The following is a 27,826-nucleotide window of genomic DNA, read 5'->3' as shown; positions in this document are numbered from 1 at the left end:
GCTGTGGGTAAGACCCCAGGAAAAGAGCAGGGTGACCCAGCAGGGTGGCTCTGCATCCCTGACGTTAGGGATGCTGAGGTGCCTGGAGATGGATTTCAGCTCACAGCACAAAGTCAACCAAGCAGCAGGTTATTTGGGTTCAGATCAGACTGTACATTTCTCTTCCTCTGTGTGGCCTTAACCAACTCCTTTTGTCCTTTGGTGCTTCTGTTTCCCTAGTTGTGCCTCCCTGTTTAACAGAGAAAATACTATTCCTAATTTCCCTGCTTGGCTGTCCATAAAGCAATTATCTGATAATTATTTTTACTCATTGGCAAGTTAGTTCTAATGAAGTTTGCTAAACATTTGACTATTATTGCAAGCGCTGCTTCTGTATGTGGAGTCAGGGCTGTGGTTGCTGAATATAGTTTCTGGGAGAAGCAGGTTATACAAGCAAGTACTTTTTTCTGCAGAGATACGGCAGCCAGAGATGATGTTTGCAACACTGTTAGATTTTTCTGGTCATATAGGTAAAATAATTAAGGTGATAAGCTTATGCCAGGTGATAAATAGAGGTTTAATGATTGACAGAATTGGACAGCAAAAACCCTGAGCAGTTTGGGAAGAAACACGGAAAAGAAGAGGGGTGTTGGGGGAACAGAGGCAAGGAAGAACATCTCTCCATCCCTAGGATGTTCGTTTACAGCCAAACAGACTCCTCTGGCTGTTTAAAGCAGGAGTAGCTGCCCTGTTGACTGAGAAGCAAAGACCTGAATATTTACCTGTGACTTTTTCTGCAGTGATCTGCAGAAGTAAAAAGCGTGCAAGTTTGCAGAATATGAAAGAAACTGCTGAGTATGACAGCTGAAAGAGCTTCAACAATTTGTTCCACTTCTCCTTCCAAACCATGGCATAGCCCAGTGTGGTTACAGGCTACTGCACCCTGCCCTGCTTGGTCACTGGTGAAACTGGTTCTGTTCCTCCCAGGGTTCAAAATGTAAATGAGTGGGGTAATTATTTCACTCCAATATTTATAGCTTTGTTGCCTGTGACCATGTTTCTGCCCAGCTCTGGGAACACCAGTCTGATGGTGGTAGGTTCTTGTGCTTCCTCCTGGCTTCAAAGGAAGCCCCCAGGCTTGAGGGACAGCTAGTGGTAGGCAGGTGAGGCAAATTCAGCTGTGCCAGGCATGCCATGGTTAGGAAAGAAAGTCCAGGGCATGGCATCTTTTTGGGGTCAGGAGGGAGCAGGAGCCATTTACAGGTGAATCACAGTAACTGCAGGTTGCAGTATTTCATCACAGACCAGCTTTTCAGAGACAGGAGTGGCGACCTCCCTGCTGCCCCTGTTCCTTGGGGGGATTGGATGCTGCCCCTGGTTCTCCCTTTGCAGCTTCATCTGAAGCCCTTAATTTCCAGTTCTCTGACCCAGAGTTTTTTGTGGGAGCTGTTACCTGTTCATCCTAGAGAAGCAGACAAGGTGATGTGTGTGTGGATGGACTGCACGGGGGGGGATTGTGTACAAGTGTGTGCATTGATAATTATTACAGTTTTCATATAGCTCAGTAGGAAAAGGTTTCTCCTGCCCATTTGCATGTTACTTGGCAGGATCTCAGATCTGTGACCTTCTTCTTCCCTGTCCTTTCCTGCTGGATAATAAATGAACTTTTTGGAGGAAGGTGTTTTCAAGTTCACTGCTTCTAGCTCCTCTTCACTGTGAATATGGTTGATAAAGGGATGAACTTCGCTCAGGTGTATGTTTTACCTTTCAAAGCCCCAGCTGAAGTTGTATTTTCTCTGATTTGCGCTCTTTGTCTCCTTTCTGCCTTGGAGGGTCAGATCTGAGTGTAGAAGAGGAATGCAGAGACCCACCAAGGTGCTGCCCTACTGGAACCTGCAGATGGATAATCTGTGTTTTTAAGTGGGCTGATCCTCAGGACACTGCTGCCTGCTGGGACCACTCACTGTCCTACGGGGCGTGCAGCAAGCCCTTCTCCAAGCTGGGTGCAGTAGCCCAGCTTGGAGGAGAGGTGTCCGTTAAGGGCATTGATGCAGTGCTGGTGGGTCAGGGAGCACCACCGAGTTCACAGCACTTTTGTCTGTAAAAGAACACATTCAGCAATAACACCCTGCAGCTGGGGTCAGGAGTTAAAGATGCCTGAATTTCCTTCTTGTCTGTGAACAGGATGATGTCAGTTCAGTAGGGATGCTGAAACCATCCTGCCTGTTGATGTGACTGCTGCGCTGGGTGGGAGGACCACAGAGGGCTGTGCCATTTAATCAGGACATAAATGCACACTTCATTTCCTTCAGGTCTTGCCAGCCCTACCTCATTCCTGCAGGTGTTTTGGTCTGTCTGAGGTCAGTTGTGCAGAACGGCTGTCAGCACAAGCTGGCATTGCGGATGGTCCATCCTCCAAAGGTGGGAGCAAAGCCTGTACCTGTTCCTGGCTGGTAGGAGAGGGAGAGAGTGAGATGCTGGGCAGCACCAGACATTATACCCACAGACTGATGACTGCTCAGCAGCTATTCACCTGTGGTTCAGGCACAGAGCTACTGCTGGCTCTGGTGTGCTGAGGTTTGGATGGGAGGGGAAGACCTGCCTGCCCCTTCAGCAGGAGGGTGAGCATGGGCACAAGGATGAGAAGAGTCTGCTGACTTCAGGAAAGATGGATCAGCTTCACATCTGCCTCAACCCTGTCCTCCAGAGGCAACTTCTCCAGCTGCTGAGTGTATTTCTCTTGCAACACTGAACCACGCCTGTTCTGCTGAGCTCAGCACCCTGCTTCTCGGGCTGGGAGCAAGGTGGCAGGCTGTGACTGCCGTTAGATGGGTGAACAAACCCAGTAATGGCTCCAAACTAACAATCTCACCTGAGCAATCCGGACTGACTGTTGTGACAAAGGCAGATGCTGCCGTGCACCCCTGTTGCAGGAGAGGCCCGTGGCTGTGGAGGAGGTGAGTGGGTGAGAGAAGGCGCAGCGGCACCATGTCCATGGCACCAGGGCTATGCTTGGAGCAGGAGGGAGATGCTACGTGCCCTCCTGCAAAGCAAGTAAAGAGAGCTTTTTCTATATGTACACCTGGCTGTAACGAGCTGCATCCCCTCCTGTGCCTCTGAATCAAGGTGGGCACAGTGACAGTGGTGGGACCGTGAGTCCCCACTCTGCTCTCACCTGCCCATCCATCGCTCTGTGCTGAGCCTCAGCTGCTTGCTGCAGCCCTCCCCCAGCAGCGCTGAGCTGGGAGCAAGAACACGTGGATGTGGACCAGGGTTGGGACTGGGGAGGCTGCCTTCAAGCCGAGCCTTCAGGTGCATGGTGTAGGAGGCTGTCAGAAGGGTTGAAGCCTTGGATGCCTTTGCATGCACAGAGCAAGGGCTGAGGAGGGAGGAAGGTGCAGAAACCCTCATCTGCAGCAAACAATGCTTGCAGATTGGGAGGGTGATTAACAATGTAGTGGTACTGAAGAGCAGCTGCCTTGCATTTTGTTCGTGTTGCACAAGAAGTGGAGGTTTAGTCTTCACTGTTGTGCTTTGATAAAGGCTCCTCCTCTGCCCTAGTTTGCCAGCCCTAGGTTTGATCATTTTTTTCCCTTTTGTTTTCCTTTTAGGAACCTAAAGAAAATCTGTTTTCTGCCAAACAGTTTGCCAGGCATAGGAGTCTGGAGAAGTTGTGAGTATCACCACCTTTATCCTGTTCTGCCTTGCTTGCAATGGAAGGGGAGAGTGGTGGATGCACAGGTCTGCAGCGGTGGGGCCAGGCTGTAGGAGATGGTGTTACTGACCATAGGCAGCCTGGGAAAAACAGCTTCAACAAAAGCAGGTTTAATGTGCAGGGGTGCCTGAAGATCATTCTCTGTGCTGGTTCCAAGTTCCTCAGCCACAAGAGGACAGCATAGCTGAATCCCCAGGGTTTTGAGGACCTGCATTGCCTCAAGTGGCTGTGGGTTCCTCCTCCAGTCTCAGATGTGACTGACCCTGACTCTTCCTCACATTTACCATAATGTCATTTCCTTGAAGGGGTGTCGGGAGGGAAGTGAGCATGGTGTTTGCAGGGTGTCTGTGCTAGCATGGCTGTTGTACCAATGGGCATAATGCCTGACTGCTGTCACCTCCCCACCAGCTGACTGCTGTCATCTTCCCCACCAGCCCTGGGGACTAGGGCACAACTGGCTTCTGCTGCACTTCTTCTATGAAGCTTCTTTTTGAGCTTCCTTCCTCTGTTACTGAGACCAGGTTTAGCACAGACCATCAGTGGTCTTGTCTGAACTCTCATTATGGTCTCACTATGCCATGCCCCACTTGCTGGTGGTGATGGCAGGGTGCAGTGATGGGCTTCATGTGGAGACATCCTCTGTTCCTGGGCTGGAACACTGAGCCCTGTGTATAACAGGCTTTAACAGGCATTATTAAACACAAAGACTTTCAGCTCCATCACCTTGAAAAATGCATGCTCAAGCTAATATCCTTCCCTTCTGTTTATCCTCAAAGGTTCTGTTTGATGTGGGCCCATGTGGTACATGGTTTTACACATGGCGCTTATAAGTGTATCGCTACAGAAGAGAAACCATAAAGGCCACTTTAGGATGTGCTTCATTCTCCTTCTGCATTTGCAGGAGCAGCTTGGGCAGGTCTGCCACCCCCAAGCTTCCCTCCTCTTAGTTGCTGTAGGACCAGTGCAGTTATTCCTTAAAGAGGGCAAACAGAGGATGAGCAGCTCACAGAGGGTGGTCTGCACTGCAAACGAGCTAGGGGACATCTGAGAAGCCAAGCAGAGCCCTGAATTCCACAAGTAGTTTCTAATTTATCTTTATTTCACAGTAGAAGAGAGGAAAGAACCAACAGACTCTGGCTGTGAAGGACTCCAGACTCTGCAGTGGGATGTAATGCCTCAGCTGCCTCAGGATGGGTGTCCATGGAAGCTTGCAGAGAGGAAGGGACGGAGCCAGGACAGATGGAGTGCTTAATGCAGGGGCTTTACTGCTGGGAGAATCCTGCTACCTCCTCACCCCCTCTGGGTGCCCTACTCTCACTTTTCTCCCCTTCTCCTTCCACGATGCTGGACAGCAGCAGGATTGCCCAGATTGTCCTGACATCTGCAGGGCTGAAGTTGCTGTATTTCCTGTAAGTGGGAGCAGGGGCAGCCCTCCCATGGGGTTTGGGAGCCCTCGCTGATGAGCAGGATGAGTAGCAGTGCCTGTAGTTTGCATCACCAACTGCTTTCCTCAAGTCAGTGACCGCAAATGGGATCTGGTGCTTTCTCCTCTGGGTATCATCACACCAGCTCACCTTGAGCCAAGGAGTTTTTAAGGTCCAGCCATTTCCAAGATGGAAGCACAGGGTAATGAATTTGTTTTAACTACCATGAAGAGAATTTTGTAATCACTGTAAGATGACTTTAGCACCTTCTCTGCAGTCCAGAATACAGATCCGAAACCTTGGCAGCATCTTGGAGTCAGCATTAGGGGAGAAGTTTTGCCTGTTACGGCGGAAAACCCTGTACGTGCGTGACTACATTTTTAGCTATATTCCCTGGCTGTACACCTGCAATGGCCATGGCCTGGGCCTAGGATTTTGCTCCTCTGCAAAGCACAGGTAGCATTTAGTGTCCACAGCAGTGTCCCTGGAGGAGGAGCCGTTGAGGCTGTGGTGGGATGGAAGTCCCTCAGCCACACATTCCCACGTTGCAGCAGCAGTGTGCTCTGCTCAGTGACACACTCCTATCCCTTGCAAGGTTGTTTATTTTCCCTTTTAGCAAACCAAATAAGCAGAACCTGTGGTTGTGAAACGCGCAGTGAGGAGCGCTGCGCACAGGCACGGGCAGAACTGCTGGCAAAAACACCAGCAGGAGTTCAGGCTATAAATTTGCCTTTACTGTTTGTCACTCCAGAGCCGCTTGCTGCTGCTTTCATGCACCAGTCTCCTGGTGATGTGCCTGTCACAGCCCACTGGAGAGCATCTCCTATAGCCACTAAATGCGCCCTGTATCATTACTTCTATGTCTGTCCCAAAGAAGGTGAATGAAGCTCCTCACAGCCTCATGTGCCAGACCCTTGTCTGTGCTGGTGGCAGCTGAACTTGCTCTCTGGCTTCATGCTGCTGGGATGTGCTGGTGCAGCTACAGCCTGGTGGCACCATGAGCATCCCTTACATGTCGTCCCCCCCCCGCAGGTGAGGCTCTTGTGAAACACTGCATGCTGCAGGAGCAGCAGCAGGACCACATCTATGCACAGGGCTGTGTCCTGGGCAGATATACAGCACTGTGACCTTGTTCTTTCCTTATTGCCTGCCAACCAGGTACATGCTCCTTCTGCAGAGATGCTGAAGCTCAGCAGGCTGTGAGTATCCTGGCTGCCTGGGGGGCTGCTGCAAGTGCTGCCCCCACTTCTAGATGGGCTCCTGGAGCAGAGAAAGGGCTGGAATCATCCCACAGCAGATGGGAATGGGGGCAAGCAGGAGGTGAGGGGTCACACTTGGCAGACCCCAAACACAGTGGGGATGTAGGGGTGAGCCTGGGGAAGCAGTAGTCATGATTGCCTTTCTATAGGGAGCTGGAAGGAAGTAGGATACGGGTGGTGGATGGGGCTGTCTTCCAGGAGGGCTATGAGTACATCAGGGGTCCGGTGGTGGTCTCTGCTTGCTGGTGTAGACCTGGTTCCACTGTGGGAGGGAGGAGGGGAGAGAGTCAGCACTTGGTTGGTCCCCCTATTTCCTGCTGCTCTGGGCCAGGTAAGGGGCTGCTGTCTCACATTTAATGCTTTCAGCCCATGTTTGCACACATCAGTAATAGAGCAGTCAACTTCATGAATTTTATATGTATTTGTAGGGACTTGCTCAGGGCCACCAGAGCCTTTTCCAGCAACTCTTGGCTGGAGAATGGATAACCCTGCTGATGGGCTTATCCCTGTCACTTGCCCATGGGAGCTGCCCGAATTGAATGGGGACCCTCTTGAGGAGGTACACAGAGGCAGGACAGAGGATGGATAAAGCTCCCCATGGTCTGTGAGTACCAGAGCTTGCAGCCAATCCAGACCCTTCTGCTGGCATCCCAACTCCCTAAAATATCCCCGAGGAAGACCAAAGCTTGTGAGCTGGCTCTCTTCATGTCAAGCTCCATCTACTCCACTCCTGCTTGGAGCCAGCTCCTGCCCCATTCCCACCTGACTCCAAGGCTGAGCTCTTGCGCCTGTGCTCTTGCAAAGCTAACAAAGGATTTGCTAGAATGCACAGGTCTCTTCCAGGGTCTGTTTTTTCTGCATGTACATGTAGATACACACACCCCCTTGGGCCCCAGGAGACAAGGACAGGACAGCTGGGCTCCACAGAGCGTTATCCCTGATCACAAGGCTATCCACTGCCACAGGGTGATGGTAAGTGAGCAGGAGTGGGACAGAGATCCAAGCCACTCTCCCAGGGGGTCGCACCCTGTGAAGCTGTGTGCTGAAAACTGTGGTTGAGTAATGCCATTAGAGATCCTTTAGCTTGGATTTAAGATAATGATCAGAGATGTGTGGATAGGCTGGACACACATCGCACATGGGTGGAAATGGGACCGTGCAGGCAGCTGTGAGTGCTTCAGCTGCTCTTTGGAAGGAGAAAAAAAGTCATTAATTTTCTCCAAATGCACATTTTAAAGTATCTGTAATGAAAGACAACTGTACATCTTCCTTTCGTAATTGGTCTGTTTGCACCATCAATATGGTACATTTTCTACCTGACTTGCTAATAAGCAATCATTTTCTCTCCTTTTATCTATAATTAAGCAGAAGTGAGCCTCACGCAGCAGTTTTGTAGCCATTTTCTAATGTAGAATTCTGCTAAGCTTATACGGGTTGGCTTTCATAAGACTTGAAAAGATTAATCTGAAATAATATGCAGCGGAAAAATGTGAATCCCTGCTAATGGAACTTGAAGGATTTGAATAACGGATTGATTTTTAAATGTTCAAGAGAATGATGGGCTGGAAGAAAAGACGCTCCTGGTTTTATCTCTTGATGGTGCTGAATAGTGGCAGATTTAAGAGTGTGGCTGTGCTACATGATCCAAAAGCTTCTGGGCTTTTCCCTCAGCACTGTCCCAGATGGTGTAAGGAGTTGGGAACTACTATGGGGGGAGCAGGTGTGCTTCCCACTGCAGTCCAACTGGGGCTGTTCTACTACCATCTACCTTGCTATGGCCACCTCGGGATTTGGGACCCAGGAATGGGGACAGTGGGGCAGGATAGGCTTTGCTCTGAGTGCTTTGAAAGCCCACCCTGCCTGCATTAGCAGGGTATAGAATCATAGAATAGTTTGGGTTGGAAAGGACCTTAACATCATCCAGTTCCAACCGCCCCTGCCATGAGCAGGGACACCTCACCCTAAACCATGTCACCCAAGGCTCTGCCCAACCTGGCCTTGAACACTGCCAGGGATGGAGCATTCACAGCTTCCCTGGGCAGCCTGTGCCAGTGCCTCACCACTCTAACAGGAAAGAATTTCCTCCTTATAGCCAATCTAAACCTCCCCTGTTTCAGCTTGAACCCATTACCCCTTGTCCTGTCACTACAGTCCCTAATGAAGAGTCCCTCCCCAGCATCCCTATAGGCCCCCTTCAGATACTGGAAGGCTGCTATGAGGTCTCCACGCAGCCTTCTCTTCTCCAGGCTGAACAGCCCCAACTTTCTCAGCCTATCTTCATACAGGAGGTGCTCCAGTCCCTGATCATCCTCGTGGCCTCCTCTGGACTTGTTCCAACAGTTCCATGTCCTTTTTATGTTGAGGACACCAGAACTGCACACAATGCTCCAGGTGAGGTCTCACAAGAGCAGAGCAGAGGGGCAGGATCACCTCTTTCCACCTGCTGGTCACGCTCCTTTGGATGCAGCCCAGGATACAGTTGGTTTCTGGGCTGCAAGCGCACACTGAAGCCGGCTCATGTTCATTTTCTCATCAACCAACACCCCCAAGTCCTTCTGCACAGGGCTGCTCTGAATCTCTTCTCTGCCCAGCCTGTAGCTGTGCCTGGGATTGCTCCGACCCAGGTGTAGGACCTTGCACTTGGCATGGTTAAACCCCATGAGGTTGGCATCAGCCCACCTCACAAGCGTGTCGAGGTCCCTCTGAATGGCATTCCTTCCCTCCAGGGTATCAACCGAACCACACAGCTTGGTGTCATGGGCAAACTTGCTGAGGGCGCACTCAATCCCACTGTCCATGGCAGCGACGAAGATGTTGAACAAAAATCTGACTTAATGGGTGCTGCCATCCTGCTGGGACCCTGTAGGATGGAGTGTGTCAGCACTGCCCCCCGTCCTGGTGTGGTGAAGGTCCCTCCTCCAGCCTGGTGCTGTTCCCAGACTCACCCCAGAGCTGGCCATAGCCATTGGCACCACTGGGCTAGGGCTGGGTGGGTTCAGATCCAGCCAGGGCTCCCGAGATGTCTTTGCCCACTCTAGTGATAAAAGCAGTTCTGCTGCCGTGGGATGCTGATCCTGGCTCACCATATATCGGCGCTTCAGCTATGCTCAGAGTGAGAGTTCTTCCTCTCCAGGCTTGAATCTCGCAGCCTTCATCACCATCATCTTCACCTATCCTGGTTCTATTCTATCCACGTCACTGCATCCACAATGGAAGAGCAAGGCGTCTTCTCTTGGGAAGCTGCCATCACAAAGCAGCTGTTCTTCATCATCTTCACCAATGATCTCTGCTGGATACACACATTTCCTCCCCAAGCTGCATTCCCTGCTGCGGGTGGAAATACCAGGTGAAGCTACAGCCCAGGCAAGGCCTTGAAACAGAGCCCACTGTGAGTCCCTGGGTGGGGAGCACCTTGATGTAGGGGTATTGCTCTGGGATGCTCCTGTGTTGGAGAACCACTAAGCATGAAGGTTTCCTCATCAGCCAGCAGAAACTGTTAGTACTTTATTAATTACACAGATGGGAAGAGCAGTCCCCATCCAAGTCAAACAATCTGCTGCAGTTGCATATGATACAAAACAACAGTCCTTTAAATACAAAATACATGTCTTTTAAGTGAGCATCACCTGGCACTGAGCTCTTCTGCCATAGTTATATATTAATATTCCAACTGTACAAGTATTTATAGATAGAAAAAAAAATCCTAAAAATATTAGGAGAAAAATCATTCCCCCAAATGTTAGTTATTTTTTTATATATATATATATAAAAATTATATATATATATAAAAACACAGACTAGAGGCCCAGTTATTTGTTTGTTTCACCAAAAGAGAGACAGATAAGATGGGTTACGTCAAAACTGACACTGGGAATCACCCCCGTGCATGGGTCATGTTGCCTTCCAGTTGGAACGATGTCTGGTTAATTTGGGTCCCTGCCTGAATGGAGAAACCAGGTCAGCTCCTGGGTGCTGTTAGCTATGGTGGCCAGTTCCTCCATGGAGGAAAGGAAGGGGAACGGTTGTGACTGCAGGGAGTAGGAGTAGGGAGATGGCTCAGCACCCAGGAGGGGCATGGGCTCTGGCACATATAGCTGTCCAAAGAAGGGTGAATCCAAGCTATCACCAGCTCCCAGCTGCCACCTCACTTTACTGCAGCAGCCAGGATGGGGCAGAGCTTGGTGCATGTTTGGCCCATGCTTTGCACGTATTGTCCCCTTGTTAGCTGGGATGAGCACAGCCCTTCAGTATGCTCTTGCTGCCCTGGTCAAAGCCTTCAGCTGGTGCTACTGTGGCTGCTCGGCTTCCTCCTGCTCCTCATGCCTCCTTGTAGTTTGTAGGGGATATTACCCCTTCCCAGCCTGCAGCCAACTACAGGGGCAGCAGTTCTGCTGCTCTAGACATTCTGTCCTCTCCAAATAGGTAGGCTGGCTTCAAAGGATAGACTGGCTTGGAACATAATCCATGCAGTCATGCAATCCCCATTGAAACCTAGTGCACAAGGGAGGACTTTTAGCTGTGTAAGAGCAAGGCACAGGACTAAAGGGCTTTGTCATCTATGAAATTCAGCACCAAAGGTGCAACAGGTTCCTTCTGCACTCAAGGGCTGGCCCTTGAGGCATACCTCTATACCTCCTCCTAGCACAGCAGCCTCTTCCACTACCAAACAGGTTCCCACAGTGACTCCCTGGCTGTCCCCACCGGGTGACACCACACACACAACCCACCCCTTGCCGCCCTCCCTTCACTTCCCAACACAGCGCTGCGACCTACGGATGCGGCAGCATCCTCCCCGCTCACTTGTGCTTTGTTCCATACACCTTCACCACTGTGGCTGCTCCTGGCTCACAGGGGGGACCCTGCTGCTCACCAGCCCTGGCCATGGATCTGCCACAGCCCCTCTCTTGCCCTCTGCTCACCAACCATTCCTGTGGAGACCATGGGCCACACAGCTTCATCTCTGCTTGGGAGGCTGCCAAAGCAGCAGCAGGACAGGGGGATGGGGAATGCCCAGCACAGGATAAAAGGATGCTTATAAATATGTTCCCGTGAGCATGCCAACCTTTGGCTGCCCATCCCATGCTCCCTCTGCAAGCCCCAGCCCGGATCCACTGGCAAGTCCACATCACACAGGACAGAGCATCTTCCTGGTGCCTCAGATCTTCGTCTCGGGGCCACTGGGACTCAGGACTGGGAAGGAGTCTCGGATCCTCACCAGCTCCATGGCACAGAGGTGGCCAAAGACCTTGTTGTACCACTCGGGAGACCGGCCCCTGAAGAAGGGAAGAGGCAGGAGGAGGTGAGCAGGCAAAAGTGCCAAGAAGCAGCACATTGTTTCTTGCTTGGGGACTGGCACTCAGTGTAGCTCTGGCTGTGATCAACTAAGGGACAATGACCAGCACTGCATGACAAAAAAGGCAACCTGCCTCCCTCACTCCCCACCATGCAGCAAAACGGGGGAGTATCTGTGACCAAGCTGGGCTTGCAGCAGCTCATCAGCCCACCCTTACACCACTACACCCCAGCACAGCTTACCAGAGTGAGGAGAGCACCAGTGCTGTGTTTCAGACCCACCAGGGACCTCATGGTTTCTGCAGAAGATTTAAGGGACTTGCTGCTACACTCAGAGCCACCAGAGGACCTGCCAGCACTGCAACACCAAGCTGATGGCTCCTTTCCCAGTAATCATCTGGCAGCTAAAAACAGGTCCTAGGCAGGCACCATGGTGCATGAGCTGCAGCACTGCCAGGCTGGGCAACCAGGGGGACAAGCAGCTTCTGCACTAGACCCCTACCTGCTGCCCCATCAACCTCCCCAGCAGCTGATGCAGCGGCACCAAGGGCCCCCGTTACCTGAGGTCAGCTCTGCAGATGTGGGTCACCCTGGAGCGGCCCATGGCACTGGGCTCGATGAGGTACTGGGATGAAAGCACAATGGCTTTGACGCCTCCCTCCACGGGCAGCTTGTCGTGTTCCACCGAGATGGAGATGAGCAGGCAGGCACCACGCGGCAGGTCCGTGCACCAGCGCCTGCAGGACAGAGCGGATCAGCTCCTGTCACTGTGAGCCCACTCATAGGCAGCCCCTGCCTGGACCTCAGGGTCCCCATCAGGAGCCTGCACAGCCCAGAGGGGAGCAGCCAGGGCTGGGGGCAGATGGGTTCCACCAAACTGAAACCAAACCCTTCGCTGCTCTCACCGGAGCACCATGCAGTCCCTGTGCGGATGGGGTGCCATGCTGTCCGTGACGTAGTGGTAGACCTCCATGTTCTTGTCCAGGGCTTCCACCACTTTGCTCTGCAGCAGATCCTCGTCCCAGAGGTGACGTTCCCGAAGCACCCGGTGCAGCACTGTGGCAGGAGGGGCCTCGACGTCCGTGGAGACCTTCCACAAGCGCAGAGGGTGCCCGTCCCCAACCTGATGGGCCGAGGCAAGGGTTAGGCAAGCTATGGGATCCCCACAGTGCTCATCCCCAGACAGCTTCACTGATGGTTCCCACTGCCATGGGGCAGCCAGCGACATCTGCTGTCTAGTGTGGGATGGGGTGGGACAGGAACTGCTCTGGCTGCTAGAGAGGCACTGGACACCGGCAGCCAGCTCCTCTGCTAACAACAAAGTGATGGGCTCTCTGCTGGGCACAGAGCACCCTCCATCCCGGAGCTGCCCATCTCTCGGCCCCTGCTCTGGCCAGGGAAGCAGTTGCTGATCCCTCCTTGCATAACAGAACAAGCACCGAAGGGTTGGTAGCAGATGCCCGCAAGACCCAGCATTCATCCTGTACGGATTTCCCCACGTGACCCCAAGCTCCCCTCCACACACTGGCTCTTACCTTTTTGCAGGAGAGCTCTGTGTTCAGGGGCCCTGGGGTGCTCAGCCACCCCTTGAATTTCTCTGACGACTCTTTGAGCAGGTTCTGGACACTCTGCTCAAAGAAGGAGTGTAAATCCTTGCTTTTTCCCTGACACACAAAGTCGGTCAGGGGATGGGGGTAAGCATCTGCTGCCATATAGGAGCTGCTCAGCTGCAGTAAGATGTCATGGGAGACCTACAAGGCAAGAGCATACAGATCTTCAGAAAGACAGAGAGAACCTATGTGGATCTTGTGAGTGGTGCTTGGCAGCTAGAAAGCCATAACTCCTCATCCCACCAAGGCAGAGAAGGACAGACACAGCCTCCCTGGACATAAGCCCTGCAGCTTGCAACCTGCAGTTGCCCAAGATGCAGCTGCGCTTTGCTCCCCGGGCTGACTGACCAGTGGCAGCTGCCCTGCTGATGGATGGGTGCCCTTGTATCACCCCTCACTGCCACAGACCAGCACCTGCTGGTGAGGCCCCATCTCCTGCTGTAGCATCATGGAAGGGCAATGCTGGGCTGGACATGCTGCAGCCACTCACCTGGAAGAGCTTCTTGCAGTCAGTGATCATGTGGGACAGTCCTTGTGTTGCAGCCATGTTCTCATTGAGGTCCTTCTGGTCAGGCTTCCCCATGGTGCCCCTCTTGTGGATCACCCTGTGGGAATGCAGGTATTGCTGGGACTGGGCTGGCATCCCACTCACCCCTATCCTCCCCATTGCTCTGCTTTGTGTCACAGAGCAACAGACCCCTCCTTCACAAAGCTGTGCTGAGAATATACATGTTCCCACTACTCGTTACCCTAGACCACTGGTCTCCCATGATGGACAGGGAAGGGATGATGGGGGCATGAGGGCTGCAGGAAGGCTGGGGAGGCCAGAGCTAGTCCAACTCTTACCTTGGGGAGGTGCTTTCCTTCTTGGACACGTTGAGGTGGAAGATGGAGGGAGCGAGGCACACGGCCAGGTTCCCAGCCGTCATCTGGTTCTCCTCCGCAGAGGCGATGTCGCTCAGGAAGTAGAGGAGGGTCTGCAGCACCTCCCGGTTCTCATCGGGCATGAGGATAACAGCCGCCTGCACCGCCTGCAGCCGCTGCTCCTTCGACACGACTGCGAGCACAGGGCACAGCTGATGGTCAGCAGGTCCATCCCTGCAGGCCACCACCTCTGTCCTAAGGAGCAGAGAGATGCCTCCCCCCTTGGATACCCCAACTTTCATCCCCGTCCCAGTGCTTACACTGGTAGATCTGCAGGAAGGTTTCCGTCAGCTTGCTGGTGAAGATGGGCTCCGGCAGGTCACGGAAATACTGCTTCAGCAGGTCAGCCACGTCGTACGCTGACTGCCCGTCGTAGTTGACGTGGTCAGGGCTGGTTTCATTCATGTGCCGGAGCGCCTGAATCCGGGACTTCACCCCTGACTTCCGGAAAATGCCAACCTGCCGGGGAACAGCAGGTCGGTGCTCGAGCACAGAGCAGGCACCATCCCAGTGGGCTCCCATGGGACAAGCAAGTAAAGCCTTTCCCCAAAGACCTCACTCCTGCAACCCAGAGAAGCCTGAGTGAGGGATGGCCAAAGAGGCACCAGAGGAGTCCCACGGTCTCACCCTCCCACTTCACCACAACCAAGCACCACAAAAGGTGACTGAAAAGGACCCTTGAAAGCTGGGTTTTCCCCCACATCACATGCTGGTGCAGAGCAGCAGGCTCAGAGCCACCCCACAGCCATTGCCAGTGGTCGCGGCATCACCTGGTCCAGGCACTGGCTGCGGATGTAGCGCATCGCCTGCTGGATGCTCTGTGGCAGGGGCTGCCCCGTCCGCTGCACGTTGATGATGGGTGGCACCCCAAAGACCATCTTGTCCCTGTAGTTGGGGACTTTACTCCTCTTCATGAACTTGGGCACAGTCCTGCAGGGTGGAACAGACAGACGTCAGTGCAACGAATAGGTCCCTTGGCACCACCTGACAGAGGGGAGTAGGACTACAAGTAGCACAAATACACAGGATTCTGCCATACAGAAGTGTGTTTAACATAAGCAAGGCAGCTTCTGGGGCACCTTTTATTGAGCCAGAAATGCTTCTATACCTGGCTACAAAACCGCTGTCACTCTCTTGTGTTGCTGCAGCCTTTTAATACCCCATAAATCTCTGCTGCCTTCCTGGATGCAGATGATGCTGGGATCCAGGTATTAACCCCCAGCTCATGCTTGAAAGGATGCCCATAGCCACACAGAGTAAAATCAGCTTTAGTTTCAGCTTTATCCCCTCCCTCTCCACCACTTTAACACACTGAAGCTGCTCTAGGCTGCACGACCTGTGCTGAGAAGCAGCACCCACAGAGCTACACCACATGCGCATCATCCCGGTACCCCTCCCCACCAGCTCACCATGTCCAGGCTTGTTTGTGGGGCACAGAGTACTTCTCCATGATGGCGGTGAGACGGAGCAGGGAGCACTTCTGGAGCAGGTTGAGCTGGGCAGAGGACTGACGGTTGATCTCCAGGGAGGCAGAGTTCAGGCTGGGCCGGTGTGAGTTCTGGAAACTGTGCCAGCGCAGCTTTCTGTGGGGAAAGGCTGGTGGTGAGAGCTGGAGATCCCGGGGAAGAGCCTGTCCCTGTCCCATGGCACCCACTGCTTCGGGGGAAGGTGAGGGCACAACAGGGCTGAGCCCAGGGATCCCAACACCAGCCCCAGTGCCACGAGTGGTGCTTTCTTGCCCCGGAAGAGGGTGCCAGGGAGAGCAGAAGAGACATCTGCTCTTGCCTCAAAGGTCTGCTCCCTCCCCCAGGCTCTCCTGAAGCGACCAGCATCCTCCCCCCTTGCACTCCAGGCTCACTGCACCAACACCCAAGGGCTGTGCTGCACTGCAGCTCTGCCAAGACACCTGGGGAGAGCTCGGTGCTCAGGACAACGCACACCACTCAACGGGGACAACTCCACACCCGCTTTCTCAAGACGAAAAGACTCCCCAAAGAGACAGTGCTCTCTTAGGAGCTGCTAAAACCCTTCCCAAACCCATGTTGCTCTGTCAAGTTGTTCTGGTGCATCCTCAAGCCCAGAAGGGCACAAGGACATTTTCCAGCTAAGAAAAAACCACATTCCTCTATTCTACTCAGAGCCTGCCCACAAGCACATGAGCCTACCAGGGGCTAGAAAAATCACTGAATTTGGCAGCTGCTGGAGCTTTCCTAGGGAAAGCACAAGGGATCACTAAGCACACTGGAAACAAGTTCCTCCTGTTGTTAGTAAATGAAAAACCATTTTATTACAGGTCTATGCAGGCAGACAGGTCGCTGCCTGTACCCAGCAGGCAGCAGGGCTGGCAGCCACGGCTTGCAGCCACCAGGGTGCACCAGCTACCCACGATGTGCTACAACAGCATCACCCTGCTTGCTCTCCTCTCGTGGGCATCCCAGTTTGCAAAAGCACCCATAAGATGGGAATGCGCTCGCAGTGGTCCAGGACAGAGTTTCCCAGGCACGATGGAGGAGAGAGGAGACGCAGCCTTAGCACCAGCCTGTGCTTACCTGCAAGGCCTGGTGAGCGATGCTCCCACCCCCGAGTCCCGGCGCTCCCGCATCTCAATCTCTTCAGCCTCATTGAGGGAGTTGCCCGTGCTATCAAAGTCACTGGCAGAGGTGCCAACATCCGACATGGACCGCTCTTCGAAGTGCAGGTTGGAGGGTTCCCCTCCTGAGTCCGACTCCTCTTCCTCATCCTCCTCCTCGCCCTCTTCCTCCCCAGCCAGGTCGCAGGAGATGGCTTTATACCAGAGCTCCACCTTCTGCTGCAGCCCCCACATGTGCTGTAATATGTCGTCGAGGTTCTCATAGGTCACCTCCCCGTCCCCCTTACAAAACTCCTCGCTGCTGCCGAACTCCGGCACGTTGTCGTACACACTGACCCTGCTGCCCAGGGAGCTGCAGGAGCCGCGCCGCCGGCGGCAGGCAAAGCCCCGCGGGGAGGATGCGCCCTCCATGCTGCTGCTGCTGCCGCCCCTGCCACCTCCCAGCAGCCCAACGGCGGCATTCCCGTGTTTCCAGTGGGTCAGGGAGCTGCCGCCCAAGGGACACAAGCTCTCAATAGAGAGGGATTTGGGGAAGGTGCCTGGTTTGTGGTCCTGGGGGATGTAGACCAGGCAGTTCCCCTGCACTGCCTGCCGGTGCTGGCACTCTCCAGCGGCCCAGTTGCTGCTGGCTGTCACAGCCATTTCATAGTCCTCCAGATAGACTCCACTGCGTTTTGGGTCAGAGCTCACCTTGCTCCCAGCTGAGCCTAGCAAGCGGTTAGTCCTGTACGATATGGAGAAGAAGCGTTTTTTGCCATGGAAAGAGGAAGACATCCCTCTTTTAGAGGAGTTGGCTTTGGCGGCCACAATGTCCCCATTACTCTTCAGGGAGCCCCATCCTGGTGCAGCCGTGATGCTGCCGTGTGGGGCCACCTTCTCGTCTGGGCTGGCTTTGTCTTTGTCCTTCCTTCGGAGAGACTCGATCCTCTTCAGGAAGCTGCGAGACCGTCGCTTCTTCAGCTTCTCCTTGGAACCCTCACCACGGCTCGAGGGCTGCTCGGGCAAGGAGCGCTCGCTCAGGCTGCGGCTGGAGGTGGCGAGGGTGGTGGCGGCATGGATAGGGGACGGGGGTTCAGGTGGCACAGCCCCAGTGCCCAGCGTGCCGCCTGCGCTGCCGCTGCTGTGCAGGGACACAGCCTCCAGGTTGGTGGTGCTGAGGTCCGTGAGGACGCTCTCGCGGCTGGATGCCAGCCGCATGGCAGAGCTCAGCACCTCGGAGCCCTGCGAGAGGACATCGACAGAGCCTACCCGGGACCACCTCTTGCTGTCCCTCTGAAAAGCCCACCGGTTGCTGATGGCACACAGGTCTTCTTCCTCAGAGTCTTCATTCTGTGTGGTCGAGAAAAGGGGATGATCAACTGTTTGGAACTGTGGAGGGTCAGCACACACCCCCACCTCTTTCTCCCAGGACAATCACCCAGAAGAGGGCACAGCCACCAGCACACACCTTTAAACCAGTTTTGGTCCCATTCGGCAACGGAGGGCTCCAGGAGACACAGGCATCATTTTGCCATGCCCGGGGGCCATGCTGCACTAGGGAAGGGAAGCTGCAGCTTCCAGGCTACCTCTGATGGCTCCCAGGCAGCTGGGACATCCCTGTGAAGCCTCCGCGCAAACCCTCAGCCACACACAGCAGTGCAGTAAGGGATGTGGGGTAGAATCCCTTCCCAGGCCAAAATCAGGACAGTCAGAACAACTAGGATACATCCAGAAATTATTTCCATATTCTTAACACCAACAAGGTGTGCATTTTACATGTATTATTCATTAAGGGAAATATAAAAGGTTTCACTATTAATATCCCAATATTTATCGTTGTTTGGGACACACAGACTGGTTTTACCCATCCCTCCAGGGTCAGGCTTCCTCCTTGAGATGCGCTGCTGGGGGGGGGGGGGATCAGTAGAGACCCCGAGGGCGATGCTGCAGGCACGCAGTCCTGCACAGACCACCACGGGTGTCCCAGCCTGTGGTTTGGCTGCTGTGCCAGCACCTCAGAATGGTGTGGGGACACCAGGCAAACACAGGTGCCTGCTAATCCAGCCAGGCACCCCCTGGCCCTGTCTGTCCTGGGAGACAGTGAAAGGAATGAATAGCGGTGCCCAGGGACAGTCCCAGCGCACACCCACATCAGCTCTGAACTCGGGGTCGCTGCCCCACCAGGGAGCACACATACCCCTCAGCCCATGCATGCCCAGGACTTACCTGTTTACGCTGAAAGTGAACTTCCAGCTTCATGGAGGCACATGTGTTCAGGGTCATCAGCCTCCTGCAAGAAACCAAGAGAGGTTTGACCCGGTCCTGGCTCCTGCTGGGGCTGCAGGGCTTGCTTTTCCGTTTTATGCTGCTTCTGTTTGAGAGCCCTTCTTGTGCACTGTCACCTGTCCCACAGCAACTGCGATTCCAGGGATTGCAGGGACACGCGGAGCCCAGCACAGTTCCAAGCCTGCTCCAGCCAAGGGGTGAAACTGCTCGAGTGCACAAGTGGCATAAGCCCTTGGTTGTGCGCCAGCAGGGATTTTGTGAGCATAGCCATCGGAGGGGCACTCTGCTCCCTCCATGAAGGTACTAGCATGTCCTGGCTGTACCTAAATGCCTGCAGATATCCCAGCACCCAGTGTTTGCTCTCACACAGCATTGAAGGATGCCCCTCTCCCACTGCTCCGAGCCATGCAGCAGGTGTTTCAGCTCCCTCTGCCTGTTGAGAGCTTGCTTTGGCCATGCCAGCAGGCACTTCACCTTTCTTTAGCCTACAGCTTCAAGTCCTGTTTCTTTTTCTTTACACAAGTGAATGAATCTCTAGTTAATTCACTTTAATTAGCACCTTTATGAATGCTACTACAAGCACTTCTGTTCCGGTGTGCAACTACCATGTCTGCAGAGCTGTAAAACAAACCTCAGGGACGTATTACCAAAAATCTGACTTAATACCCTTTTGAAACCCCACTGACCTGCTGAAAAACAACATGGCCCTGCCACATATCCTGTGGCAGGATTAAATGCATGAAGTCTGGCAGAGGGAGCAAGATGAGAAAACACATGTGCTGGGGGGAAAGAACACATCCAGAGGACTGATTGTGTTGGAAAAGCTGCATTTGCCAGTGTCCATCTAGACCTTTGGTAGGCAAATGTTGCATGAGGCCACCCCAGAGAGAGCCTGGGAGGGGCTCCACACATTCCTGCCCCGTATGGCCCACCCAGCCACACCAGTCCCACGCGTGGCAGGGATGACTGGCTCTGGGCTATCAGCAATTAGCAATCTCAGAAGCCAGGAAGCGACTAAGGGACTTGAAAGCTCAGACAGGGTTAATCAGCCAGAGACTTCTCACTGCCTCTTGCCCGGCTACCACCACCAGCAGGGAAAACCAGGAGCTCACCAGGAAGTGGCACTGGGGATCCCCTCCTGCCCAGCACAGCAGCCTCTTTGTTGGGAAAACAAATAACAGACCCTTTTCCCATTTTCCCCACTCCCATTTCCCTTTTCCTTCTCTGCTCTGCTGGGCAGCAGCGCATGTGGGAGGAACGGCAAGAGGCAGCTCTGGTTTCTCAGCATGGGTAGGATGATGTGGCCCGAAAGCCAAGGCAGGGCTGAGTCACCCACAGCATCAGATGACACACAGCCTGTCAGGACAGACAGCCAGCCCTTGGGGTAGGGGGGCCCTAGTTTCAGGCGTTAATTGGAATCACTGGGAGAGTTCCACCCCAAACACTGGCTGCCTCCCCACAGCAACACACTCGTGGCATGCCCCAGAGCTATTTTCAGCGCTGCTGCTGCAAGGGGTATCGTGTCCTGGTGGAAAATGTACAGCAGGGCTGTGTTGCCAAGCACCGGATGACTAACGTCACACGGGCACTTGTGAATGCAGAAACCCTGGGACAGAGCAGTTGTTCCAGGAAGAGGAGGGACCCGTCAGCACAGACCTCACCTACACAAATCACAGTGCAAACCAAGAGCTCCTGAACCCTGCAGTGAGCACCCACAGCTCCTAACAACTCGTGCCAGTGCTAACCAGCAGCATACGACTTCCATGGAGCCCCTCACACTGCACCTCTGCTCAGCAAATCTCTCACTGCCTGATGACCAAGTGAAACCTTATCCAAGGACACAATTTCTGGTGCAGACACATGGTTTCCAAACTGTATTTTGTTCTTGGAGATGTTATGGAGCATCCCTGCAAAATAAAGCAGCATCTAACACACTGGGCAGACACAGCTCCCTGCCCAAGGATCACAACCTGCGAGGCAGCAGGAGTGGGACAGGGAGACCACGAGCAGTGGGACAGCAAAACTGGGCGTTTCTTTGTGCCTATGTTCAATTTGAGAGTTCAGCTCTGACCAATCCATTTTTAATCAAGTTCTACAGGCTGGAGTTACCCAAGCTTGAAATTAAAACACAGCCTGGAAGCCACACAAAGAGAAGAATTATTCCTGGGGAATGTTTCTGTTCACCAGGAGCTCTGCATGTTCAAAATGAAACATGCTGTCTTGTTCTCTAGCACCACCCAGAAGCAGCCAACTCAAAAGACCAATGCATCCAGGCTCCTTCCTGCAGAGGGAGGGACGTGCTGCCATCAGGGAGTGAGGGAGTGTTACCTGCACAGGGATTTGAGGGAGTCCTGGTCCAGGAAGCTGTGGTCCTTCTTCACAGCACTGATGTCAAGGGGGAATAGTGAGTCTGGGGAGGAAAGCAAGAGGAAAATCAGTGCCTGTTCCCAAGCCAGCTGCTCTACCAGGCACAAATGCCAGCAGGGAGCCCAGGAGGAAGAGACACCAAGGATGGAGAGATGGCGAAGCAGAAGAGCAGCGAGGGGAAAGGTGTGGGAGCTCTGGGCCATGAGTTGGATGAAGGCAGGAAATGGCTGGGGCATCACACTGCACCGAGAGCTGCCACCCGTGACAGCCGTGGCTGCAGGAGGGGAAGCATCAGAGAGGGAAAACAGCTCCCTGCAAGCAGGACTTGACCCAGGCCCCTGGCAGCTGCTCCTCCCAAAGGACCACTCTTTGCCCACAGCTCCAGTAGGAAGCCAGCAAAGCACAAGACAGAGATGAAGCAGGTGTGGAAAGGCCTGGGATGCACTGGTGCCTTGGGAGTGAGCACAAGCCCCAAGTGGGGAGGTGGGAGGGATGAGTCAGGCAAAGGAGAGGGACAAAAACAAGCCCCACCAGCATATTGCTGCTTCCAGCTGAGCACATCTGGAGCCTGGGCTCCCCACAATGCGGGGGGGGATAAAGAGCTCTCAGCACCTCATGGTGTTTTTTAGAGAGGAGCCATCTCCCTAACTCTGCCCAAGACACATTCTGGCATTCCATTAGGCAATACATTACGCTTGCATTGAGCACTGATCAATGATTCCCTTCTCCCATTGATCCTCCAGGGTCAAGAAAGCCTCCCTGCTCCCCTAGGGAGGCTCAGAAGCTGCTAGGAGGTCCCCAAGGGACAAGAAAGCTGTACTGGTATGGTGGTACAGTAGATCTAGTAGTAGATCATTCAATCCCCACACACACCTCAAAGGCCATAGGCCAGCTCTCCACAGGCAGATAGGCTTGATGGTCTTGGGGCAGAAGCTGGAGGATGACCCAGAGGTAGTCCATGCCCTGGGACTTTGGGCAGTGTCCTGTCTAGGTAAATTAGCTGAGGGCAGTGAGGTGGCCAAACGCCTCCATCCAGCTCCCTGCTTCTCTCCATGCACTCAGAGACAACTCTGCTGGGATCAGCTATGTAGGACCTGGACCATTAACCACAAGTGTCTAAGCAGCTGTTAATGAAGCTATCAAGTACAATTACCAAGGGGATGCTGAGCCCTGCCAGCTGGGGAGAAAAACAGAATGAAACACTTGGAGGATGTGGAAAGTTTTGCTCAGAGAGGCTGGGGTTGTTTTATTCACAGCTCCAGCACCCAGCACCCACCGCCCCGGGCTGTAAGCATTACTTGGGGCTGACACCTGGGTCTGGGTCTCCCCTGCAGGAACCTGGCCAGTCCTTGCACGTGGCCATGCGAGGAGCCTGCCCCCTAAAATAGCAACCAGAAGCAAACAGGCAGCCAGCCATCACCAGGGGGGCAAGAGCGTGCACGTGTTGTGGGGGGCAGTGGAAGCGCTCGGCTGAACAATAGCCATGGCCACAGCCCCCCGGAGACCTGGCTTCCCACTATTGTCCCGGCCAGCAAGGCTGGCTGCAGCCACCACTCCTTGCACCGGCCCTCCTGGGCAGAGACCAGAGTCCCACCATGGGTTTGAAGTGAACACAGCTCAGACCCAGCACCCTGAACCCACCTGTGGTAGAGGAGGTGGGAGCTGGGCTGTTGGGGGGCTGCTCATCCCCTGCACCCTGGGGCCAAGGACCCACTCTGCTCCAAGCACGGGTTGCTGTAAGCTCAGCAAGTGCAGACCTTGCTGCCAAAGAGCGTACTGGGGCAGGGCAGGAGCCCGCAGGGTATGTCAATGGAGAGGAAGGGAGGAAATGCTCATCCTCCACATTACCTACCTTGGCTGCCTCTGTGCTCACACCCACTGCAAACACTCCCTGAACTACAGAAGAGCCGATGGCTCTCCACAGCCTGCCAGCCCTCAACCTCAGCAGCCACCCCGGGGACTCCTCGCAGCCCTGCCCAAAGGGGAAAAGCTTGGGAATGCAGGAAAGTGAACAGTGTGGCTTGTTCTCCAGGCCATGTCCACGTCTGGGGCTTAGAAGTTTTAACACTTGATCATTTAATTAGTAAACGATCCACTCCATCCTCCCCCAGAGCAATATGGGCTCTCCCCACAGCCACCTTTGGTACTTGGTTGTAGTACCAAGTAGTGGAGATACAGGATATGAGACCACATACAGAGCAGGGACTGGGATCAGCAGCTCTCACCTTCGTAAAGCTGGGCATACTGGGGGAACCCCGCCGCTCGCAGCCAGTCACAAGCTTTCTTGGCTTCAGTTTCTGAAAGAAAGCAAAGAGCCAGCCTGAGCATCCTGCCAGTGCTCCCCAGAGCAGCAACCACCTGCTCCTTCCAGCTCCCATGGTGCCCATCCCATGGTGTATGTGGGATATACCCACAGAGGAGGAAATACCCAGCACTAGTGGGTCCCAAGGGTCCCTATGTGGAGTGCAGGGGGGGCTCTGCCCAATGCATTAGATGCTGCTCAGCTTTAGACTTTCCACCAGCACAAGGCAAAGAGGAGGAGGTAAGAGGAGTGAGAGGATCACAGGACACAATTTTAACCTTTCCATGAAACATTTAATTTCTGAACCCACCAAACCAAGTACAGACCTTTGCCAAGCAAGAGAGGAAGATCTTTGTTTTTAATCATTAGTTCAGAGCTCATCAAAGCTTAGGGCTGGTCACCTCTGCAAACATCCTCCAGAAAACTTGCCAAAAAAGCCTTTCCTTCTCCCTCCTCCTTCCCACCACCCCAGACCACCCCACCTCTTCTTTCAAGCTGGTGTTCATTCTGGCAGGCACCAAACCCTGATGGTTTCCTGCATTCCCCCCGGTCAGTTCCCATTCCTCACACAAGGTTCAGCTATCGCTCAAACACATCCAACAGCCAGCACTATTTTCTGGGAAATTTCACTAATTTAAAGAACTTGAGGCAAAAACCAGCCCATAGCTCACGCAGCCAAAGCAAGCTGCTGCCTGGTGTCAGCAGTCCATCGCTCTGCTGAGATTTATACTTCTGAGGGTGACAAACATTTGACCTCAATTGCAGAAATTGCAACAGCAGCTTCAGGGTCTCACCCGTGCCTCTTGGAGGCACCACCCAGCACAGACTGGACTGAGGCCGCATCCACCCAGAGCAGACCGCAGTGAAACACCCCAATTTCATCACCGTCCACCAACAGCCTCAGCTGAGAGCTCTGGCTGCATTTCCAATTACAAAGCTACAGCAGAGGGAAGAAAAAAAGGCTCAAAACAAGCAGTTCAGTTAAGGATACGGCCAAGCCAAAGCCCTGGACCCAAATACTTCAGAAGTTTTGTGAAGACGTTTTGGAATAAGCGTCTGCATCTGGATCAAAACTGTGCAGCTGTCCTTAGCTGTGCCTTGAGCCCAGTGAAATCCTGAGGCTGACCCCCTGGCCCTCAACAGGGCTGAAACCCAAAAATACCAATGGAAACCTCAACCCTGGAGCTCAACTGGGTCAGCGCAGTCCCCACGGAGCACCACATCCCTCCAGTGCACCTCTGCAGGAGAACACGTCCAGCTGGGATGGCACCAACACTCATGGTCAGAAAGCTCTGCAGAGCACCTCTGGGACAAGGAGGGTTGAAGGATGGACATCTCCCTCAGCCGCCCCTGCTGATAGACCCTGCCAGACCCCCTCCTCCTCCTCTGTCACTCACAATGGAATCACTGACCATGGGGCTGCAGCTCAAGGGTGCCGCCAGCCAAGAACAGAAACACCAACCTCCCCCTAATACTGCCCCATGATGTCCTGACCCCCTGCTGCCCACCACCCCTAGGGAGGGACCAGTCTGGCATCTCCCTCACGGAGGGCAGCTGAGGGCAGCCAGAACCAGAGCCGTGTGCCAAGCTTACCCCTGACGGCGGAGGGGATGAAGTGGTAGAAGAGCAGGGCCGGGGGACGTGCGGCACCCCTGTGACACCCAGCGTGACCACAGCCACCGCGCCAGGCCGAGGAGCAGCCGGGAGCCAGGGCTGCAGTCGGCAGCAGGATGCTCCCGTGCGGGACTGAGCTCGGCTGCCCATGGCCCCGGTGGAAATGAGGAGTCAGAGCACGACATTTCCTTCCCCTCCACTGCCACCTCCTCCCGGTGCAGGGGCAGGCGGGGGGGGCTGAACCTCCCTCCTCACCCTGTTTTGGAGCTGGGTCCAAGGCTTTGACCGCGGCAGTGAGCCCTGCATCACCCTGGAGCCCTACAGAGCAGGGACAGAACCCACCGAGCGCAGGGGACTCTGCCCAGCCCAGGCAGGAGCCCTCCCTATGTCACAGCCCTGGCACAGAAAAGGTTTCCAAGTGTCCACGTCCTGGACAGAGCCATCAGCCAGCTTCCTCCTCCCACCGCCCTTCCCACAGACGTGCTTTCCCAGGGAAGCGCAGGAAAGGATGGGCAGGCAATACTCCCACTGAACACACCGATGAGTGGTGAAGCACACCAGGGCCATGTCCAGATGCTCTACATGGGGTCCCCAGACCTCTCTGCCACCTCTCTGGGAGCTCCATGGCCAGGAGTGGGCAATGGGGGGGCCAAACCCACACTGAACAGCCAGCAGCACAAGTGCCTGTGTGGAAATCCAGCCCAAGCCCCCAGGGCCATTGCCTGGAGACCCTCCACTGGCTCAAGAAACCACAAGCAGCAGCAACAGAGATGGGTTTCTAACTGGGAAACCCATATGTCCAACGGGAAAATGCATGTGTTTCCAGGCATACGGATTCTCTGGTGTCTAATAAAGGCTCATTGCATGCTACACCCACCCTCAGCCAGGCCAGGAAGAGGGTCTGGACAGCAAACAATTTTCACAAGCTTCTATCCTCAATATCTTTGAGATTTGTAGTTTAAACATGACGGAAATGATCCCGTTCCAGTTGTGTTGTGGGAGGAGCAGGCACACAGACACCAGCAGACAGGCACATAAACATGCACGGAGCCCACGCTTCCCTAAGAAACGAGAATAAATCCCACAAAGCCACCTTCTCACCACACACCAAACCCAAGCTCAGAGGAGCCCAAAGATCCCCTGTTCATGGGCAGCCATGGAGCCAGCCAGGAGCAGTGTGAGTCACCTGTGCCAGGCAGACAGGTTCTCATTTTGCCAGTGAAAGTGGAAGCAAAGGGTGAAACTCAACATGAAAGTGGAAAAAGAGGGCAAAATTCCCCCAGTCATCGCCCTGCACAGTCACTGAACCGTAACACATCAGTGAGGGGGGAAGTGAGATCTGCACCGGGTTTGCGGTGGCTCTGATGGGAATGGCTCCTGGCCATGGGATGTCTGGAGCCTGACATCCCTGCCTCAAATGCCTTTGGGGCTACATCTACCTCACCCCTGACCTGGAACAGGCGTGGATGGGGAAAAGCCCCAGAGAGGCAATAAAAGCTCTAAAATGAGCAAGCTGAACACCGGAGGCCAGCGCAGTTACAGGCAGGAAAGCCACTTCCCAGAACCCCGGCTCTGCACTTTTGTTTTAGAAACCAAGAATAAAAAAAGGAGCAGTCACACCCCAGGATCCCAGCTTCTCACAGCAAGCTTCCAAATTCCCCATTAAAAAGTCCCACACAGCCAATTAGTGTGAGAAAAGAAAACCACATCATAAAATCGCCCCTGCGTTACCTAATGGAAAGCCGTGATTCCAGCTGCCCGGCAGATGTGGGCGGGAGCTCCCAACCTCCAGCTGCCACAGGGAATGCTTTTTTTTTTTCTTTTCTTTTTGGTGTGTTTTCTTTCCATCCTGCCTTAAAATAAACTTGCTTACAGCAGTCACTATGCATAAGCGTGCCCCGCTTCCCTTCCCAGTCTGTAAACGGAAGGAGTTGCCTGCTTTTTACAGAAACGATAGAAAGTCCTGACACATCTCCCAAACCCAGGGGTCTGTGCCTTCATTGCTTGAAAAAGCGAGGAGCTGAAACAAGTTTCCATGGGAAACGCATATCCTACTACTGCTGAAGTTACTGGGGCCAGGGCATTGCCAGTGAAAGAGGAATAAGTTCTGCTTGCAATACAGGGTGCTTACAGAAATCAGGGTTGCCTCTCTGAAAGGGGCATCACCCAAATACATTGAGAGCCAAGTCTGGACCTGACTAAAGGCACCTCTCCCCTTCCAGGATGCTTAGCAGAGGCACCCAGAGGAAGCTCCCATGCTGTGCTGAAGCTGCTGCTTGCACCAACCTGGGCTTTCACAGCAGGAGAGGCACGCTGTGTTTCACACAGCCATGGGCATCCTCCATCCACACATGGTTTGGCACACAGCACCCATAAATACCAGTTATCTGCTTCCAGCCCTGCCAGCTCCCAGCACCATCCAGCAAACCGCAGAGATTTCAAACCCACCAGCATGGACAGGGCACACAGATAGGAATGAGAAATG

The 27,826-nt window shown here is 53.9% G+C and overlaps 1 protein-coding gene across 5 annotated transcripts in view; it reads right to left on the bottom strand.

The window, feature by feature from the left end:
- Positions 1-9,848: 9,848 nt before the first annotated feature.
- Positions 9,849-27,826, bottom strand: part of STARD8 (StAR related lipid transfer domain containing 8) — a 55,774-nt gene continuing 37,796 nt past the window's right edge. For 3 of the 5 annotated variants that reach the window (XM_062640030.1, XM_062640029.1, XM_062640031.1), the window contains 13 exons: positions 23,651-23,722; positions 21,387-21,468; positions 18,999-19,062; positions 16,753-18,122; positions 15,613-15,786; positions 14,974-15,133; positions 14,464-14,662; positions 14,126-14,336; positions 13,770-13,884; positions 13,205-13,420; positions 12,575-12,792; positions 12,230-12,406; positions 9,849-11,650 (listed from right to left, as the gene is read on the bottom strand). In XM_062640030.1, coding sequence (XP_062496014.1) covers positions 11,533-11,650; positions 12,230-12,406; positions 12,575-12,792; positions 13,205-13,420; positions 13,770-13,884; positions 14,126-14,336; positions 14,464-14,662; positions 14,974-15,133; positions 15,613-15,786; positions 16,753-18,122; positions 18,999-19,062; positions 21,387-21,468; positions 23,651-23,722 — 3,176 coding nt within the window. In that variant the 3' untranslated portion in view covers positions 9,849-11,532. Of the gene's footprint in view, positions 11,651-12,229; positions 12,407-12,574; positions 12,793-13,204; positions 13,421-13,769; positions 13,885-14,125; positions 14,337-14,463; positions 14,663-14,973; positions 15,134-15,612; positions 15,787-16,752; positions 18,123-18,998; positions 19,063-21,386; positions 21,469-23,650; positions 23,723-25,320; positions 25,555-27,072; positions 27,209-27,826 lie in introns of those variants that run through there. The other 2 variants (XM_062640033.1, XM_062640032.1) reach the window with 2 other exon arrangements.

The sequence above is a fragment of the Pezoporus occidentalis genome, unplaced genomic scaffold (assembly GCF_034315485.1).
Source record: "Pezoporus occidentalis ecotype Australia unplaced genomic scaffold, CSIRO_AGI_Poc_V1 ctg63, whole genome shotgun sequence".
NCBI lineage: Eukaryota > Metazoa > Chordata > Aves > Psittaciformes > Psittacidae > Pezoporus > Pezoporus occidentalis.
Note: the sequence above shows the minus strand (reverse complement) of the source record. Positions and strands in the feature narration are given on the sequence as shown.